This window comes from Falco biarmicus, chromosome 2 (genome assembly GCF_023638135.1).
Source record: "Falco biarmicus isolate bFalBia1 chromosome 2, bFalBia1.pri, whole genome shotgun sequence".
In the NCBI taxonomy this organism is placed as follows: Eukaryota; Metazoa; Chordata; class Aves; order Falconiformes; family Falconidae; genus Falco; species Falco biarmicus.
Genome location: NC_079289.1, coordinates 58,239,962 through 58,260,617, shown reverse-complemented (window position 1 = coordinate 58,260,617; position 20,656 = coordinate 58,239,962). Strand labels below are relative to the sequence as shown.

The 20,656-nt window shown below is 40.0% G+C and overlaps 1 protein-coding gene across 1 annotated transcript in view; it reads right to left on the bottom strand.

Moving 5' to 3' along the window:
- PCCA (propionyl-CoA carboxylase subunit alpha) overlaps positions 1-20,656 on the bottom strand; it is a 309,664-nt gene that overhangs the window by 66,017 nt on the left and 222,991 nt on the right. Inside the window, exon 22 of the mRNA XM_056329081.1 lies at positions 7,147-7,245. Within this exon, the coding sequence (XP_056185056.1) occupies positions 7,147-7,245 (99 nt within the window). The remainder of the gene's footprint in view (positions 1-7,146; positions 7,246-20,656) is intronic.

Genomic DNA, 20,656 nt, shown 5'->3' with positions numbered 1-20,656 from the left:
TTTGTCATTTGTAGATAGAGCTTTATTGTGGAAGACCTCTCTGAAAAGTAGACAATAAATTCCAGAGGGGCTGATTTGGCATAGCAGCTGATCACTCATTTCCTTCCTGGATGAAAAAAAAAAAATTTCATTTTCATGAAAGAATTGACAGGGGTGGTAGTATGTGCTTTCTGCTTCTGCTGCTTAATTAAGGAAGAAAAAAAAAAAAAAAGCAGTGCTCTGTAATTTTATGGTCTTTTATTTCCTTTAATTTTCCCCTTCCCTTCACACATTCTCCATTTGAACCATGGACAACGGTGTGGAGTCAGCCTTCAATTAAAACGATTTCGCACACATCTGCAGACTGCCCATGAGATTCAGGTACTTCCTATTTAAAGTAGACATTAATAGAAATACTCTGGTATGACAGTAAAGGATAGCCAATAATTTTGAAGGTTTCATGACTCAGGGACTGGCCATACTGCTGTTGTATAGGCTACAAGTATATTCAGGGTTCATTTTAAAAAGCAGTAAGTTTAACAATTTTGGCAAACACCCATGATGGTGAATCCATGAAAGTAGTATTTGTTTTAATATGCATCATTGGCAATTACAGCAAGCAGCACCAAAAGGGCCAGTTTTTACACAGCTTCCCTCTCCCTACAACTTTGGGAAATAAAGGAAGTCGCAGTCCTACCTTAAGTCACCCATGATCAAACGATGAAACCTAAGTGGTACAATTACTAGTTTTCTTGTACAGGAACTTTCACAAACTCAACAAGTTGAATTATCTAATAATTAGCTAAAGCAGATCACCCAGGTCTTTCCAAGTACACCTAGGAGATACGCACTGAATCATGCATGCTGGCTGATGCATGATGCCCACCCCAGCCGTTACCAGCCAGAAGTAATAATTCAATATGAACATCAGCTCTGTGCTTGGTTTTGGTTAAAACAGAGGAAATAAGTATTAGAAATTAGTAATGAGAACAGATAAACAGCGAACACTATGAAGTTATGGTAGAAATCTAGGTTTTGTCTGTACTCTTAACACTGAGCACAGTTCTGGTCCCCACAGCTCAGAAAGGAGATAACAGAAATGGGAGATGTTCAGAGAGGAAGACGTAAAGACACCCTGCAAGGAACAACTCTGCAGCACTGAAAAGCGGTAACTGAGTGAGGATGAGGATACAAGCAGCATGGACACAGTGTGTAGACATGAACTGCTTGTCTCTTCCAACACAGGGACTAAGAGGAATTCAAATGAAGCTGAAGGACACTGCCATAGCAATTATTGGGCAATACTAAGGCTGCAATAACCAACTTGCCAAAATCCATCATTCGCTTTGTGCAACTGCAGGGAAAGAAGTAACAGCAATAACAGTGCCCTGACCGAAACATATTAATACTTTCCAAATAATTTTAAAAGCTGTAAACACAGCAAGGCATACTACATGTGCCACAGGCTTTTGTATTTGTCTTGTACATGGATATTTGAGAGCTTGTTTGCACTTGTCTCAAATGCTGAGTGTCAACTGAGGCGATAAAGAGCAATTTCTCTGTATCATATCCACTGATCATTTTTGGAGTTTCAAGGCCAAAGTCCATTTTCTCAGATGACTGTGGCTGGATGAGCAAAAAAGAAAACATGAGCAGCCTGTGTTTCTGTACTGCTAAGTAAAGACGGGCCACGGACTGATGCCAAAGCCAAATGGCAATAACTACCTCAGTCCCACTGCTTAGGTCTATACAGCATGGCATAAACCTGTACCAGATTTTTCTAGGTCAGCCATAACTGGAACAGGCTGAAACAAAGCCAGGGAGTAAGCTACCAATTAATCAATATGGACACCAGGAATCTTACACTCCGGCTTTTCTTTACCCAACAGTATAGCTAGCTATTCAGATGTAGTATACCCAAATGCCTGCCCTATTTGCAAATCATTGTGTGCCCCTCTTCTAGAAACAACCTAGCAAAAATAATCCTGAAATCACGGGTAAATGACAACAGCAGAGTGTGTGCAGTAATTGCACAGTGCTAAAGAATGGACTGTCAAGCAGTCTTCACGTATATTTGCTCACTAAAGCTCCCCAAAATAATTTTCAGGGTTTAAGAAAATGAGTGTGATGAAGTAATGGTACTTTAGACCTGAAACCTATACAATGTATCATTATCACAGATTACACCCGAGTTCTCAAAACAGCAAAAATAAATAAATAAATAAATATAGCTAATTTTTCTTAAAAAATTACATGTGTGTGTGAAAAAAAGTCTCCACAGAGTTGAAGGAAATGAATACTTGGCCATAGGCTTTGTTCTGTCAGACATTTCCCAGGAACAAAGGCTTCATAACCTACAACATTTTCATTTTATGAAACAACCAAAATAATAATCAAAAGAAATATTGTATCAGAGAAGCACTTAAATTTGTCATATTGCAGGATGTAGAATATATTCCTCCTGCTGCAATTGTTGATGCAATAAATAAATGGAAAAAAAAAAGTGATGCCATCACTGAAATCCCTGTAACACTGTAAGCAGAAAAAATTCCACTGATGAATTTTCATCTATTTTGTTCACAAAAAACCTTGAAGCTTGACACAGTAGATGTCAGCTTTACAGGAGCATGATTTTGTTTAGTAATTCCATTACTCTCTTAAATTACATATTCTTGTGACCGATAAAGACTTTTTTTACTGCAGAGTTTGGGATGTCCAGCAGTCACAGAACAGTTGGGCTGGAAGGGACCTCTGGAAATCAAGTAGCCATAATCACTGTTCAAAGCAAAGCTAATGTCAAAGTAATATTGAGCTGCTCAGGACCTTGTCCAATTGAGTTCTATGTCCTACAGAGCTTCAGTTCACCACAGATCAATCCTCTGAAAGTCAGGAAATACAAAGAGAAGGCATCACCAATGCCACTGTAAAATTGCTTTGCTGAAGCTGCCAAAACCCACAAAGAGTTTTCCAGGCTCCAGGCAGAATGTCTACGCTATCTTCAGAGCGTGGAAGGTTTCCTTACAGCAAGCTAGCAGCACTGTGAGACCAGCGTGGGCTGACAATATGTCAGTGGAAAGGCTGGGTATATATGATATGAGAAAGAGGTACAAAAGCGTTGGCAAAAGATGGTAACAAATAATTCCACCTAAATCATTCTATGATTCTGGCTTTGGATCCTTTTGCTATAGGGAACTGTCTGCAAGTAAATGGTATGTAAGGATGGATTGAGTGTTTGATGATGGGATCAATGAAAGCGGAGCATTTAAGAGCACTATGGAGTTGTAAAATTTGTCTGTGTGGTGTTGCTGTGGAGCAGCCTCAGAATTTGAATGGTCGGTGGTGTGGTTGTAGAGAACTTGCCCAAACACAAGTAGTGCCAAAGCAAAGAGAGTTTGAGGATCTCCTACATGCTTTTTTTTTTTTTTTTTTTCCCTTGGGCAACCTTATGTCTCTGCAGATATCTGATCTTCCTGCACAGCGTCCCAGTAGCGGGTACCTACTCAGAACCTGACTGTAGTAAGGACAGACTTGCAGTTAGGTTCAAGTCCTTCTGCTGGACTTCGTGGATTCATCAATCTATCCTGAGGTCCCCTTAGATTCTGATTTACATAAGGGAATAGAAGATGATGTTCAGCCCTACGGAAAAGGCAGCTTATTCCTCTCTTCTCTCCTTCCACCTGTTCCCCAGTTTATATGCACAGGGCGAGAGAAGAGGTCATAGATGATGAGTTCTGCAGGCACAGGCTCACTGAAATCCAGCTTACTTGTATATGGGAGCAGAGACAGAGGGATAAAAATGCCCTCATTGGCCTAAAATATGCCTGCTGCCTTTCCCCCAGCTGTTGTTACTTTCCAGGATACCATTCTGAACTACCATTCCCCCTCCCAGTTTCCACTGGAGTTCTTATGGCTCTTTTCTGCAACTCAATCAGCCTCCTCTTTTCCAGTCACTCTTCACAAGAATCATTAAGCACCTCATTTATTTGTTTATTTTTACTATAAATATGGCCAGAAAGGCTGTACCATACTCAAATAATGTTTTATATATAAACGTATTTTAAATGTGTTTTCAATTATTAACAGCTAATCCCTTCAAATCTGAATCCTCAGGAAGACATATTGTAACCAAATACCTATAGTTACTTCTCTGATTTTCAGCCAAGGCACAGCCCAAATTCACAGTAGTTAGGTATAAGTCAGATTCTGAGCCACTAACGTCTTTGGAAGCAGGTAGGGAAAACCATTTTGGCAACATATTTCTGCACACAAAAATCAATGTGCTTGGTGAACAAAATCCTACGCTTCACTGCATTGAATTCAGCTTCCCCAAATGATAGGCAGCATCTAGTTACAAGTGGAGAAAATGCTGAGAAACTGGGATTAGCCAAAACTACTACAAACAACAACCCGTGACGAAATCTGTGTACTTCAAGAAATGCTATGGGGTCTGCCCACACCCTCATCCCTGGAGACTGTATCTCAGAAGTCTCTTGCTCATATGATCCCAAGTTTTCATCACTTCATCACCTTGCACAGCACAGAGATTTCAGAGCCCCCGTGCTGCGGCGGTGCGGACCTGCAGTATACCCCAGGGTTCTGGTCTCTCTATCATCTGGGGACCTGGCCAGGCACTCCGCAGCGCCCATCTGCTGCACACAGATGGGCTTCCTTGCCAAGGAAACAAAAGCGGGAGGGAGGGGGCTGCCACACATCCTAGCTGTGCCCTGATATGCCCTAGACAGACTGTGACCAGGGCACATACCTCTCCTCAGGTGGTCAGATGTATTCCCAGGTCCCGTACTCTAGAAATAGTCCTAGAAAACCTGTTTTTTAAACTCATAGGCCCTTCTTAACTCTGTGGCAGGGCTGGTGCTCTGCTTTGCTCTAATACACGTTGAGCCTTTAGCAGAGGAGTGGAAATATAGGAGAATGCTTAATTACTTATTTTTAAATGTGCGACAGATATGCAACAATTTGAATGTCTAGACTATAATTTACATAAATGTATTTTAAGCCAAAACATTTTAAAATTATTTATTTCCTGCTTCTATGCTTAAGTGCTTTGCTGGATTGGGGCCAGACTGCAAGATCGAGCTGAAGGTGCATAAATCAAACCTTCAAAGAAATATAATGTTCACAAAGACTGTATTTGGTTGAGCAAATTTAGAAGAATGAAACCAACTATGAAGAGAAACTAGATTGGCTGAAAATTAATAAAGCACAGCTGGAATTATTCAATTCATCCATATTTGTTGCTTAAATGGCTCTAGGGCTGAGTCTTGCTGAAAGAAGATACTTCAAGACTCAGGGGTCAATTGCTTTTGGAGACAAATTGACCTACAGGAATACACTTGTCTAATTTGGTTCTTGCAGTGGGGCAAGTCTACAGAAATATATAACCAAAAAACCAATTTAGATTCCAGTGAGCGGATATCAGAGATCAAGTTTAAGGTTCCCATAAATTTACATCTATACACTAAAAGATTAATAACTTTTAAGCTGAGTTTCTTTGCTAAAAGTAAAGACTTATGGATAAAATCTGAGAAAGAAACAACATACGTGCTTATTCCACATTCTGTTAGATAGATGCCACGCAGGCAGCTCATTGCTGTGGCTAGCCCTGCAGTATTTCATACAGTCTGGTCATACTCAGGGAGTGCAAGTAACTATTGCTGGCTCAGCTCCTAGAAGAAAGCATGCTCAGATCACAATCATTAATTTTGAAACTAATTTTATGTGCCAGCTCAAATATTGCACTTTTAGTTAAATGATCTTACTACTGTTAAGTTATACTCTGAGATCTGTATCCATCCATACAGTTACTAGTTTGCAACGAGGCCTTCTGAATAGTTATCCATTCTAAATAGAATGCTTTTCTCCTAAATGGATTTTATATATTCATACATCAGTATTGTTTCCTATTCAAAATTAGGAATGTACTTTATAAAACAGTACCAAAATGGACCAGTATTAAAATATAAAAACAAACTTTAAAATAGAAAATTATTTTAAGATATACACAAGTCCTGAAGCTGGCATTAGCCTTCCAAGAAATCTAGAAAACTTAAGCCCAGAATTTACTAGGGCACGTAATGAAAATTTCACTCTTAGTCAACACTAACCTTGAAAGAGACAGTATTTTTTATCTTAAAGTTGCAATCTTTTAAATTCAAAGCAAAAATAGTATTTCCAGTTAGGTAATTTACTGGGAGTGAAAATGAAAAAATAGATTCACATATTTCACTGTAAATTGTCAGAAATTTTATCACTGTATCACTGATAAATGTATAGGAGATAGATAATGTTTTATGTAGGAAAACACTTTCAGTAACTCCAGAAGTTTTGATTATTTTTTGTTTCTTTTCACCCTGCCTTTCACTATTACTAGGATCAATGGATGTTTAAAAATAAATGATTTTTCAGCAAATATATAGATCCTGACTGGCATTACCTTCAGAAAATTTACAAGGTAGTTAAAGGCACACCTGATTGATTGGAGCTGGTTTCAAACACCTTAGCAGTCAGAAGGAAAGAACATACAACTACATTAATCTTTTTAGTCTTCTTTTCTTAGAGCCACACAAGTTTAGGACATTTTCTACATTTTTCTTCTCAAATCATGGAACTAATAATTTTTCATAAAAGTATATTTAAAAAGTGTTACATGGGAGGTTCACTGTCCTGTGACTTTCAAGCTGCAAAGGCCCAAAAGCGGAAAAAACACAGGATCCAAACACAAGGAAGAGAATAATTTTACTGCAGGACCCCATGTGGGTTTTGGTTGGTTTTTGTTTGTTTGGGTTTTGTTGTAGACTGTTTGGGGTCTTTTACAGTAAGCCATTTTTTATTTCTTAAGTGATTAAGAAACTCTATCTCCTCACAGCCATTAAAAAAAGAGATCCCAGAAAGCGGGGTAAGTTTCTGTCTAAAATAAGCAACTTCTCTTTAAAAGAAAGATATTCAAAACCCTAGATAAGTAACTTTGAGACAAGTTCACTCTACTGAAGCAAGTGCTGGATGCATTCAAAGAAGAAAGATTATACTATTCGCACATCGTCACATAGGTTTTATGATGCAGCAAGTTCAGACGCCATGTATCTGTATTATTTATATACCCAAAGGCTTCTGGTAATCTCAGCTCCACAAACGAAGCACCAGTGAGTTTACCTGTATAGTCCTCTGAGTGCCATCAATGGTGACAGACAACAAGGGTGAAGCCAGGTTCCACTCGCTGGTCACATTTAGTTTCATCCCATCAACTTCCACCTGTTGTGACACCAAACAAGGCTGTTACTATGAAGACAGACAGAAAACTGATCTCAAGTTCATTACTGCATACAAAGCAGCAACCATTTTAAAACAGATGGCTCCCAAACAACCTGTCATGTTTACTGCTTCTGCCATAAAAGACAGGGTCCAACAACAGAGTCTTCCAGCTATCTCTGGGGAGAGGTGAAGGACCTGTGAACAGCTGCCTCTGAGTAGCAAGGTTTCAAGTGATTTCCAGCAAGTAACAAACAGCCATCCAACTTTTAAACCTATCTGGACATGCTACATTTACTGCAATTAGACAAGTAATGCATATAAATTCCAGTGACACCTTGCAACCCACACAACAGGGCTTGCATATAATATTCTCTCCAAGGACCAAGGAAGAACTTTTCCTATGCTTCTAATGAAGGGGTTTTGCATTGTTATCTTAATTAATATGAGGCAGTAATTAATTCTTCAGTGTTTTGCCTCAAAGTCCAGAAAAACTTCACAAATTCTGTCATGTTTTCTTCCAATATACGGCTGATCAGAGGAATACAATTTCTGACTTGAATGCCAATGTTTATCCAAGAAAGATTTTTTTCAAAAAAAATCATCCCATGATGTTTATACAAAAATGTTTCTAGGTGAAGAGCAAAAATTCTGAGTTCTTAAGAAAGTATAGATCAGAGTAGCTGTAATGACACTTCTGTCATTCTTCTATTGTATGATACTGTTTAAAAGCACACATCATGCATTCAACACTAAGAGCCTCAGATAAAGAGCTGGATTATGAAAAAAAATTACTATACATGGACTAATATAATTAATGACTGATATTTGTGGCATGTTTTGAACGCTCATGATGCTATCCAGGGTTGGTGAATATGGTGTCAGTTATATATTTTACTATAAACAGAAGAAAAATAATGGTTGGCTGATTTCCTTCCTCTCTCAAAATCTCCAAAATATTTTTGATCAGTAAATTACAGGTAATATTGATAATGACACAAATATTGCATACATTCTCAGTAAAGGAAAATTACTGCATTTAAAATAAAAGCTGAACCCAGATTTCACAAAATAAAACTTATAAAGCCTATTCTTTTAGATCTCAGACCCAATCATTATTCCACCTTATCATGAGAACAGGCAACTGTAACTTAAAAGAAACCCGTAACAGAGAAGTGCAGACAAGCAACTGTATAATTTGATAATTTTATTTCAGAATTTTCTTAAGAAAAAAAATCTCTGGCTTAAAAAAACTCTGATTTTATAGACTTCAGTTTCAAACACAAAATCTGTCTTAGTGATGCAATCTACTCAATTTCAACAGGCTTTAACTAGAAATAAAGTTACACATAAAGAACATGAAGAAAAACAAGTCATTTATAATATTTCACCAACAGGCCAGATTAGCCGGCATGCTTTAGGTACTTTACACTGCTCCAGTGATGCAAACCAGCCACAAACCTGGCTTGAGTTAGACCAGACCTGCAGGTGGTTTGCATTGCCAGAGCACTGCAAAGCAGCTGGAACATGCTGGTGAACCTAGCTCGCTCTCAGCAAACCTGATTCAGCAAATACAGTCTTTATTGAGAACAGCAGAAACATCTGGAAAAGACTTTCCAAATGGAGAAAAAGCAAATCTGGTGCCATGTCTCAACCCTCTTTGATTACCAACTGAACTTTGATAAGGCAATTATTTAAAATGTTGTCTGTCATTATCACTATAACCAAAGAAAGACTGTCTGCGCTGGAACCTGCATCTGAAAACATTTACCATGTTTCTCCAGGGAACGAGAGCAGACAGTGTGAAAGCATACCAGACTACTGGCCACCAAAAAAACTTCAACCGTACATGTTTGTTGCACTGCAGGATTTACACACAGCCTTGCAGAAAACCTTAGCTGAGACCTATAGTCCTAGGTGAAGGGTGTTCCAGTGGCAACATGCAAGTCAATACCTCCACAACAAACTCAATTTAATCATTAGCTCTTTTGTCACTGTACAGATGAACAAAAGAAAACCAAGTGTGTCACAGCAGTAAATGACCTGTTCAGGTCCCTCACAAGGGTCTACACAAGTCTAGCCATCATTGAGTCCAGATTACGTTGGTATCAAAAAATTTCTGGTGGAAACCACCCTGAAAGAAGAGATGCAAGCAGTCATATGGTAGGTCTAAACAAACCGTGGCACTCTAGGAACACTATGGCTACTTATGTGCAGTAGAAAAACCTGCAGACAATATATTGCCTCTATTATGTTCTCCCCGTTCAAGAAAGAATAAAGGGCCAGGGAAGGGGGGAAGTGTTATTGGAACTAATGTGTACCCCCATAAACTGCAGCAGTCTTCTCACAGAATGGCGCTACAGGCTCTTAACTGCTTTCACCTGGGGCTCACCATAGTGTGTGCAACTGGGGAAGATGATGTGAAGCCAAGAGGATCACAAGGGAGTTGTCCGTCTTTGCTCCAACAAGTAGGATGACAAAGCCAGGAGGTCAAGCCATCAGAGAAAATGAACAGGGACGGAGGGTAACATTTATCATGTAATGAGCATGTTACTTTCACTACAAACGAGAGGAAAGTCGGGGGTAGTGGGGTGGAAAACACCAACAGAAGAACCCAACAACAGATAGGAGTTGAAATTAAACTGATGCTTTACCTAATGGCACAAATTTTCCTTCTGCAGCTTGGCAGCCAACAGCTGTGCAAGGTTAGATGATGGAGGTAGGGGAATAGATAAGATATTCTAAGAACTTGTCAGAAGTCTGCATTTGCCCTCATTCTTCCTCTAGTAATTGATATGATAACAGAACCTAACAAATGCTGCAACAAAACCAGGGTCTTTTTGCTTTAGTCTTGGGGGGGAAAGGGGGTGCAGAGACAGACACAGGGATGACTAATGAAGAGTTGCATTGATAATTTCCTGTTTTATTTCGTTTCTGTGCTCATAAGACACCATAAACAAATCATCACTCAACAGATACCAAAACTTGAACTGTAGGGGGGATATTCCCATCAAATCATTCATGCAGCGGGTCACACTGTGCTTTACACCACAGCTATCTAGTCTAGCTTTAGCCACAACTACTCAGTTCCAAGCGTATGCACGTGTGTGTATGTGTGCATATGCATGTTGTGTGTGGGGGATTACTCTATAGCAGCTATGGTGGTTTGAACCATTGCTACACTACATGAATGTGGATGGTGAATTTTATTTTATTTTAAACAGGATTGTCTGTCCCTGTGTAAGGGCATAAAAGATAAAAGCAGCCACGGTCCTCTTTACCGTTATTTCCAATTCAAAAGCTATTGTAAATGAGGTCTCAGAAAGAAGAATGACAAGTCCAAGACACGATGCTAGAAAAAGGTCAACAGCTTACTCTACTGTCACAACTTTGCAGACTTTAGCTGGCATGCACCTGAACTACACAAGTAGCAGCCCCTTCACCTCTTGTGGACTGAGTTCCTGATGTTCAGCATGATAGGTACCAGCTAACCAATAGTGCACAGAGCTGCAAAGCATAATCTGCATTCAGTTCCTTTAGAGAACATCATTTGGCATTCTATATGCATGTCAGGCAATTAAAGAAGGCAGCACAAGCCTGAGTGTTATAGCCCTGTTAATTTACTAATGCAGAGTCTCGCATACATCTGGCACATGTCACTTTTTTTCTCCTGGAAATGAAGGTGGTTTTCCAGGAGACTGGAGGGCAGCCCAAGCATTTGTTTTCTGCCTGATGCTTCAAAACATTATGCCTGAGGTTCCTCATGCCAGCCTCGAGTCTGACTAACTTAAGTCTGCTGACTTAAGCCCACGTTTCTAATTTTGCCTCCCAGCACAGTGTTTAACTGGACTTCAACTTGATGCTTTGGGTTTAACTCCTGGCCTGGGGTCCTGACCCTAACTACTGGGTTAGGCCACCCCTACCCTGATTCCTTACACCCCTTAACTCCACCTCTTGCTACAGCAGAAGTAATGGCATTCTCTACTCAATCACATCAACCAAAGGAAAAATCTTTCTCTGCAGATCTGCCTTGCTGAAATCCTTCTCTGATCAAGACAGTTGTACATGAAGATGTTACCTTTCAGGAAAACAGACATTACTGTTCACAGAAGATTTACAAATATTCAGTGTCATAGACTCAATCCCTTCAACTGGCTGTAAATCTAAGGCACATCCACCAGGCAGCAAGGACTCTACAAACCGACACCTTAAAATCATCCTGCAAGGAAGGAAAAATGGTAGTAAGCATCACTGTTGTAAACATGAGGTAGTATACATGTTTGAGGACTTTTCTCAAGCCTACACAGAGTAAAGATGTCCTCTTCTCTAGGAAAAGTAACTGTCTCTGGCAGAAGCCTCTTCATCTCCATCACTGCTAAACAACACCACCCATGCCAAAATAGCAAGGAGATTCTTTTCATTTTTATGACTCAGATAAAGGATAGGTACTCCTTCTTGTGCAGAAGAGGGGGCAGGCAGAGGACTCATAGCATGGTGTGGCAATAGAAGGTTCAGCTGCAGGCAGGAGTATTCGGTAACGGTTAAGGCTGCAATTATCTCAGACTAAGCCAAATCGAGCCAAAGTGGCTTTTGGTTTCCAATTTGCACAAAATTCCTGAAATTCTCATTTAATCTACTGTCCAGCTAATAGAAAAGCATGCAGAATGGAAAAGGCAAGTGAAAGCTATCTTTTGCCAAAGCTATCATCCCTTACCTTTTGCAAACCCACATATCCCTAGGAATGTGAGCAAAGTCTTATGGGGCTAATGAGTCTAAGGCTTCCTTTAGAAGCATGATGCACAAAACCCCAGGCATTTTGTAAAACGTTTTGCCAGTCCTCAACATAAAAAACTCTCTCCCAGTCAGCAAGAGAGCTCAAACACTACCTTGCATCTCTCTGCATATTCCCAAAGTTAATAACCACAACACACTTCCTTATCATGGAAACTACCAGCCACCTGGAGGCTGTAAGGACTTCTGGTCCTTTTGCAGAGTTGTCCTGACAATTATTTGATCTTCCTATACAATCTTCTCTAACTCCCTCAACATTGTCTTCAAGTACCTTGAATAAAAAGGAAGTCATTTCTGCCACATTAGGAAATACTATCAAACAGTACTTCGCATGTGGTCATTCATAAATGCAAAGAAACCCATAAAGATTTCCCATGTGGGCAGTTCTTATTAATTAAGCTCCTTCTTGTATGTGCTTTTTCTCCTCTTCTTTGGACTATATTTGCCGGTGACCCAGGGTCCGATTACCCATAAAGTGTTCGACGTTTTTCAGGGTCGTTTCCTGGAAGAGGTGACAAAGCGTACTCTTGTCAAGTTTACAGATGGCACACAAGTGGGCCAAACAGTTCACATGCACTAAGTCAGGTCTGACCTAGACAGGCAGGAGGAAGGTGCTCATGGAAACTTTGTGACATTCAAGACTAATCATTAAGTCCAGCATGTGGGAAGGAAAAGCCCATTGAAATGATACAGGCTGGGACCTGACCAGCTGGGGAGCAGCTCTGGGGAGAAGGACTTGGTGATGTGGGCAGACGTCAGCTGGACATGAATGAGTCATCAGCACACCCTGGCAGCAAAGGCAGCTAACAGTGCCCTGCGCTCTGTTAACTCTGCCAACAGAGGGAAGTGATTTGACCCCTTTACCCAAAACTCAGACCACATCCAAATAACTGTGTCCACAAGAAAGATACTGAATTTGGTTACACCAAATTCCCATTAGCCCATTCCTCTTGCCTGTCTAGGTCCCACTGGGTGGCAGCATTGCCCTTGACCGTACTGAGCAGTTTCCCCAGTTCTACATCTTCCATAAATTTTATGACTGTGCGCTCCCATTGCCTCCTCCAGGTCACTGATAAGGTTGTTGAACAGGACTGGTCACAATACAGACCCTTGGTGATCTCCAAGTAAAGTACAACCCATTAACCATGACCCACTGAGCCTAACCACTCAGCTGGCTTTTTATCCATCTGGTTGTACAAGATGGTGCCAAAAGACTTGCTAAAGTCAAGGTAAATGACATTCACTGCTCTCTCCTAGTCCACAAATCCTGTCAATTTATCACGGAAGGCTCTCAGCTGATCAGCCCTCAGTAAACTAATGCTGACTGTTCCCTATTCACCTTCTTTATGTGCCCAGAAACGTGATCCAAGAGAACGCACTTTATGAACTTCCCAGGGATTGGAGCGAGGCTGACACAGGCTGTAGTTCCATGTGGTTTGCTTTTGGTCTTTTCTGAAGACTGGTGCAACATTTGCTTTTCTCCAGTAATGAGGGACCTCCCTCAACCTTCATGACCTTTCAAAGGTATAGAGTGCAGACTTACTACCGCATCAGTCAGCTCTCTCAGTACTCTTGGATGGAGTCTGTCTGGTCCCACAGCTTCCCATGCATTAAACTCTCCCAATTGCTGACTTGATCTGCATCGGCCTCCTCCCTGAACTCTTTCACTAATAACAGAGGCCTAGGAGACCTTGCTGCTGAAGACTGAAGCAAAGATGTCATTAGGTGTCTCAGGTTTATCTGTGCCTGCTGTTATCAAATCACTCGTAATACCTTTGTTGATGCAGCATTTCCCTTTTTCAGCTTTTTATTACTAGGACAGTGGTAGAAGTTGATCTTGTTGCTCCTAACATTCCTTACTACTATAAGCTTTGGCTTTCCTAACACTACCCCTCCATGCCCAGACAATTTTTCTTAATTCCTCTTTTGTATCCTGTCCCTGTTCCCGCCTCTCATATGCTGCCTTTTTGCACTGGAGCTCTGCCATTACACCTGTTCTTAACAAGGCTGTTTTCCTGATAAAGGTGCTTAATTTCCTGAGTATTCCTGCACTTAGAGGATGCTGTCCTTAAAGACCTGCCAGAATTTCTGAGCAGTTTTGCTCTTTAGACCTGTCTCCCATGGAGCTCTCCCTACTTGCTAAATAAACAAAGAATAAGCTCAAGTCCACGAGCCTGAAGTCCAGGGTCTGTACCATGCTAATCATGTTCCTCACTCCCTTCAGGATCCTCAACGCCAATCATTTATTTCATGGTTGCCACAGCCAAAGCTGTTATTATCATGTCTTCAACCAGTTCTTCCTTGACAGTGAATAGCAGATCCAGCTGTGTCAATACCAATTCACTATCCAGTACCAGTATCAACCAGTTATTCCAAACACTCTTCAGAATTCTTCTTCCTTGCATCCCACCATGTTGCACTTCCAGAAGATGTCAGGGCCCCTTATGAGGACCACATTCTGTGACACAGATTCCCTCCAGTTGTTGAAAGAAGTCTTAGTCTGCTGCCTCACCTAGATCAGGTGGTCTGTAACGTGCTGTCACCATGCTATTTTTTTTTTTTTTAATTAAGTCAGTAGCCTTCACCTGCCAAGTGATTTCACAGTCTGGACACTTGACTTTCAGCTTCTCTGTATGCACAGAACGACTTGCTTTCCCAAAACTCATGGCAAATCTAGAAACATAGATGGTCTTTTCCTCACTCTAGTGAAGGATACTTCTGGCCCCCAAGCACAGACATATCTCTGCTCCTTAAGCTCTGCCCAGTCATATTTACACACTACATACATACTTGCTGGTGCTGGTCCTTGTGCTAGCTGTGGTGCATACACACACTAGCATGTATCTGAAAGCACTGATAGGATTCACACCTACATCAGTGACATGCACTAGTCACTTTGCCGCCACCGCCACCCTGGCCTGCATGCAACACTGCCACTAAAACCCTCATTATACACGCACAGGTCATACAGGCTTTTCCAGGGAAATCCACACTGACACCACTTTCAAGATGACTGGGCTCTTCTCTATGAAATTGTGCTTTCTTCTGAGAATGCCACATGACCAAAGTTGGTAGATGTTGGTAAGTCCTTTAGCACACTAAAATGTCTTAAAAGTTTTGCTTATGACTATTAGCAATGGTCTAAAACCTTGCAGAATTAGCTGTCAAAAAAGTGCATGAAAAAGCAAATAAGACAGAGAGACCCTGTGGCCAACAGTGCAGCGTACTGACAAACTCATAAAAATGTCACAAAGAGAAGTTCCTCTAAGCCTGAAATGGTGGCTTTCAAATAAAAACTGAATTCACCAATGCTTATATGACAGCAATTTCTTTGACTCAGATTAACCAGTCGGCTTAGCTTGCATTTTCACCTTGTAGTTATTGACAATATAGTCACATCAGATTAACAGATTGACCTTTTTTCTTCTTTTCTTCAAGTGACCGTAAGGTTAGCTTTTTGGACTTTTGAAGTGGTTGGCCAGATGCTTTCAAAAGGAAGTTAAAGTATGTGAGTCTCAATCTCATTAAAAAGGCCTCTTTTTTTTTTTTTAAACAAACTTTCCTTTTGTTCATATCAGCACTTTTTTAAAAGACCCCAAGAGAGAGTTCCAGTCTATAGATCACTTGTCCTGAAGAAAGCTCTGTTAACTATTTATAGATCATGTCCTTTTGTACCACACTAGATCAAGCAATTTATTCAGTGCATGACTGCAGGAGAGAAATTCATTTGCTCTAAGTATCATCAAGGCAGCCTTTTACGTGCTACGAACAAGACCAGAAGATCTGAATTGCTGGGCTCTTACTTCAAATGGACATTTTGACATTGTGTGGGGTGCCATCATTCCTTTCAAGTTTTCAAAGTATTAAGCACATTCATAGAATGGGCAGTCCTTAATCACAAGAAGAGCAAATAGCCCATAACCACTAGAATAAAGCAAACACGTGCACACATTCAAATTATCTCTCTTTCCTTTAAAGCAGCTCTTATAGATGCAAATTACCATTAGCTGCTTTGGTATATCTCACTTTAGAAATGGGAGCATGCCAGCCTATCGACCAAGGAAAGGAGCATACAAGCTGAGGAGCCAACACCTGTTAACAAGAGAATCAAAACAAAACAAGAGAAGTGATGGCCTCTATCACCTCTAATCAGCAAGGGCTGTCTCTGAGCATCCGTCAGGGAAGTGATCATCTCTGGAAAACCATAGACAGGCTGTACCCAACAAAAACACTCCACTGTGGCAAATGCTTTAGTTTACTACTACAGTTTTCTTTGTGTCCTTGTTACTAAGATGACATTTCCTATTTGTAACCTGAGCCCACTAAAGTTAAAAATTAAAAATACAGCAAAAAAAATAAATCAGCTATTAAAAATCATCAACATTTCCTGGCAACAGCTTCAGACACAAAAAGCACAGCTAGTCTGAGGAATACAGGTTTCTACTGTTATAGGATCAGTGTGGAAAAGAAGAAAGAACATGCCTTGCTTCCCTTTTCCAGTTGCTCTACTGAGACAAACACCCTAGCTCTGCCTAGCTAAATACATTCCAGCCTGGCTGGTATTGCTTCTAGATGGCTGGAAAACAGTGCAGGTGGTTCAAACAGGATTGCTAATACCACATGCAGACAAGGCACTTGCAAAATTGCATTACACTCCAACTTTCCTTGGCCAGTAGGATAATGTGTGGGGGATAGTCTTATTTTCTGTCTTGAAAAGGGGTCTAGCATACTGACCCATGACAGATTCTGGGTCATTGAGAGCATTATGCTGGGAGTTAAAAATACATTAGGAAAATAAAGAGTGATAAGGTAGACACTGCTGGTTTAGCAGCTTTTCAGTCATGATTCATACCTGAATACTGAAATCACTAAGCAAGCCTGATTCCTAAATGACTTTCAGCTGCAGTTTCCATTCTTTCACTTCAGAGGCACACAGGGATCCCAAGCCCTATCCCAACTTGGCAGTATAAATTCTCAAAGAGTAGAATGACATTATAATACCAAAGTGCCACTGCAAAACATGACAAACTCGTATTACCATTTTAGATACAGAACATTTGGAATATATTTATTTATTTATGAAAGCATTCATCTAATGCATATATTCATTTAGTGAAAGTTATGGGATAAGGATACACAAGCTAAGAACAGGTTACTTTTTAAGATAGAGACCCCGTTATCACCAGAAGCTGGATCTCAAGCTTAGAGTCAAGAATTAATGAATTCCTGCCTTGGCTGCCAATGTGCTGCTGACAAGTCAATCAAAACACTCAAGTCTCTAATTTTTGTTTTATTAATTGGGAGAGAGGGGTGGGAATTTATGTTGGCTATCAAGGAACTCCCAGTACCACTACCTAGATATCTATTTGGAAAAATATCATCAAAAATATAAGTTAGGAAGATTATCTTTAAAAAAAAAAAAACAAACAGGAAGAACAACATATGCACACATATCCCTAACATGAACACAAAAGTAATTAGTTCCTACTGGTCTCCTTTCTATCTCCTTTCTAAACTGAGAATTATGCCTTAGGTAGACACCCATGTCCAGTCTAAACAAAGCATACCACAGCAATCTGAAATCATGAGGACCATATCCATAAACTGAAAAGTATTTTATTTCATACACCATTTACAACTTGATACAGAGATCCAACAGAATCAGCAGGCTCCAAAATAACTAATGAGAAAGAAAAGCATCACTTTGTTACATTTGGAAGTTGTACTCTACCTCTGCCTAGCTAATGGTGGGTAGATGTTTGCACCGGACAGAGTTTGCAATTGATTTCAATTACTTTTTCCATTGCACTACTACGGCAGCAAGGCTATCTTCTCTTCAAATTAGTAAACAGCTAGAATAAGCAACAGCTAAAAGAAAAAAAAGAAAAAAGTGTCTTTGATTTGACATTGTGTAGTGACAAGAAGAAAGTACAGTGGGCAACTGGGTATGGATTTCATCCAGCAGTTCCAACCTGCTGCTCTCAGCTGTCACAACAGGATATAGGTCAGCACAAGTCCTTCAGAGATCTCCAGCCCAAGGTTATTCACCACTTACACTAAAAGCTTTACATGCAAAATATGTGATGTTGTGATCTTCCCCAAACTGCCCCGGATGCTTCAGGACAGTAAGTGTATCACGGAATCAAACCTGATTCTTTTTAAAGCCAAATCTATTTTGATATAATCTGTGATCCAATATAAGTCTTTCAATCAAATAGCTAAAGGGAACACTTCTGCATGCTTTATCAATCCACTGGATTAAGGAAAATACTAAAAGGGCAGCTAGATCAGCTATATCCCAAGTACAAGAAAAATTGTGGTTGTAGGAGATCTTTTCTTTCTTACAACCAGAAGATAAAAAAGCTACTTTCATTTCTGAAATAAAAATAAGCATTAAGGAAGAGGAGACTAGATGCAATAAAAAATACCTGAAAACCCATTCCCATTGTTTGATTAGTTTCCAATTTAAATGACTTCAAAATCAAAGCAAGTGTTTTCACTGATGACTTTCCAGAAGCTGCTCAGAAATAACAGCATCATCAGATGCTTACCCAATCCCTTCTGTCATTCCCTGCTCCCCCAACCACACACTTGAATCGTCTCCCTTGGGCATGTTTGACCAGCACCAAAACAACAATACTCATTTTTTTACCAAAACACACCAGCCACCTTACACGGGAAAAGAAAGAACTGTAAGGAATTACCAGGAGTAATAGTAGGCATATTCCCTCTTTAGAAACCCCTCCAATAGCTTTTAAAATAAGCCCAGGAAAGGGAGTAAGAATGTCACCACTCCAGAGATGTCAATGGCAAACGGAAAAGGGAAGAACACTGGCCAGTGCACAAGGGATAAGGATGCAAAGCCGACACAGCAGGGAAAAGATATTGCGAACTTATACAAAGGAGGAAATGCTGAAAAGTTTTGAAGTGTTTCCATAAGCAGAACAAATCAAGTCATGTAGCAATGTCAGAAAGATGTTTACATCCAACGCTATTTACCTTAGCAGTTAATGGGACTGCATTGTTTATGTTAATAAACTGATTACCGTGAATTCACTCAAAAAGCATAAAAGTACTGCTTGTGAATAGACACTTCTTTGAATTCAGCATTTCCTCATGGTTCCAGCTACTTACATTTAAATAGGTGACAGTGGCTTGCTACTGACTTTTACCAGGATAAACACAAATTCACCGTGCTAATAGAACCAGTTAAATAAGAAACAATATTCCCTTCAAAAACACCATATAAATTAAATTTGAGTTCTTTTTTATGTTTTGGGTTGAACAATCTTAATTACATTTTTAACACATAAAAGTTGATATGGAAACTGTTCCACAAGTCGTTTGGAACATTCAGTTTTCCTATCTACGTAAGTGTAGGGGAAAAAGTGAAGTGCACACCCTGAAATAATTTGGCATTACAGACAGATTACCTACATCCTTTAGCATTAAACAAAGAGAATTTCCTCAACAGAGAAACCTCATGATATGATAACAATAGTGTAACTACAAAATTGTAGTCAGCACCTGCTAAACAATCTCTTTATTTTAATCACTTATAAATATTCAGACTTCTGGAAAATCGAAAATATGCATGTTTGTAACAGTTGTCAGCAAGAATAGATTAAGTTTTACACTGTCCTAAGTAAAACATGCAACGACCACATATGGAGCTGCATATTTACAACACTGAAATTCTGGATATATGGATTAGATATCAGATACTAGATTAGAAGAGAACACACAGAGAATACTACGCTGTCATGAGATCTGCCTCTCAGGCAGCAATGGATGGGGCATCCAGACACTGCAGTTTCTATTGCCTTTGCCAGTTTACATACTGCTGGGAATGCATAGACTTCTTTTTGAAGTTTTTTCACAAAAGGCTTACCTTTTATAGAATTGTACTGTGATGCTATCTCTAAACACATTTGGGGATCTTTCAGAAATTCCATTAATACTTCTTAACCTAATTTTTCTATCACTTTTTTCTAAAAACTTAGAAGACAAGACAGAATCTTTCAGTCTAACAGTCATCATTTCATATTCTCCAATGTAGTCACAAAACATCAGTGAAACTACAAAGATGAGAAAATGCAGGAAGATTACCTGTGGATCATAATGCTTCTATATTCAAAGCCCTAGCAGTTCCCAAGATAGTAACATTTTCCTACCTTTCCCTAACACTTTTAAAAAAGGGCCCAATTCCTGAGCCCAGTAAATGCAGAAAACATCTGTCCTGGTTTTGGCTGGGATAGAGTTAATTTTCTTCCTAGTAGCTGGTACAGTGCTGTGTTTTGGATTTAATGTAAGAATAAGGCTGACAACACACTGCTGTTTTAGTTGCTGCTAAGTCGTGCTTACCCTAAGTCAAGGACTTCTACATTTTCCCATGCCCTGCCAGTGAGGAGGTGCACAAGGAGCTGGGAGGGAGCAGACCAGGACAGCTGGCCCAAGCTAGCCAAAGGGATATTCTGTACTGCAGAACATCATGCTCAGTGTATAAACCGGGGGGAGTTGGCCAGGAGGGGCCATCAGTCAGCAGGTGGTGAGCAATTGTACTGTGCATCACTTGTTTTTCTCGGGTTTTATTCCTCTCTCTGTTATCTCCCTTTTCATTACT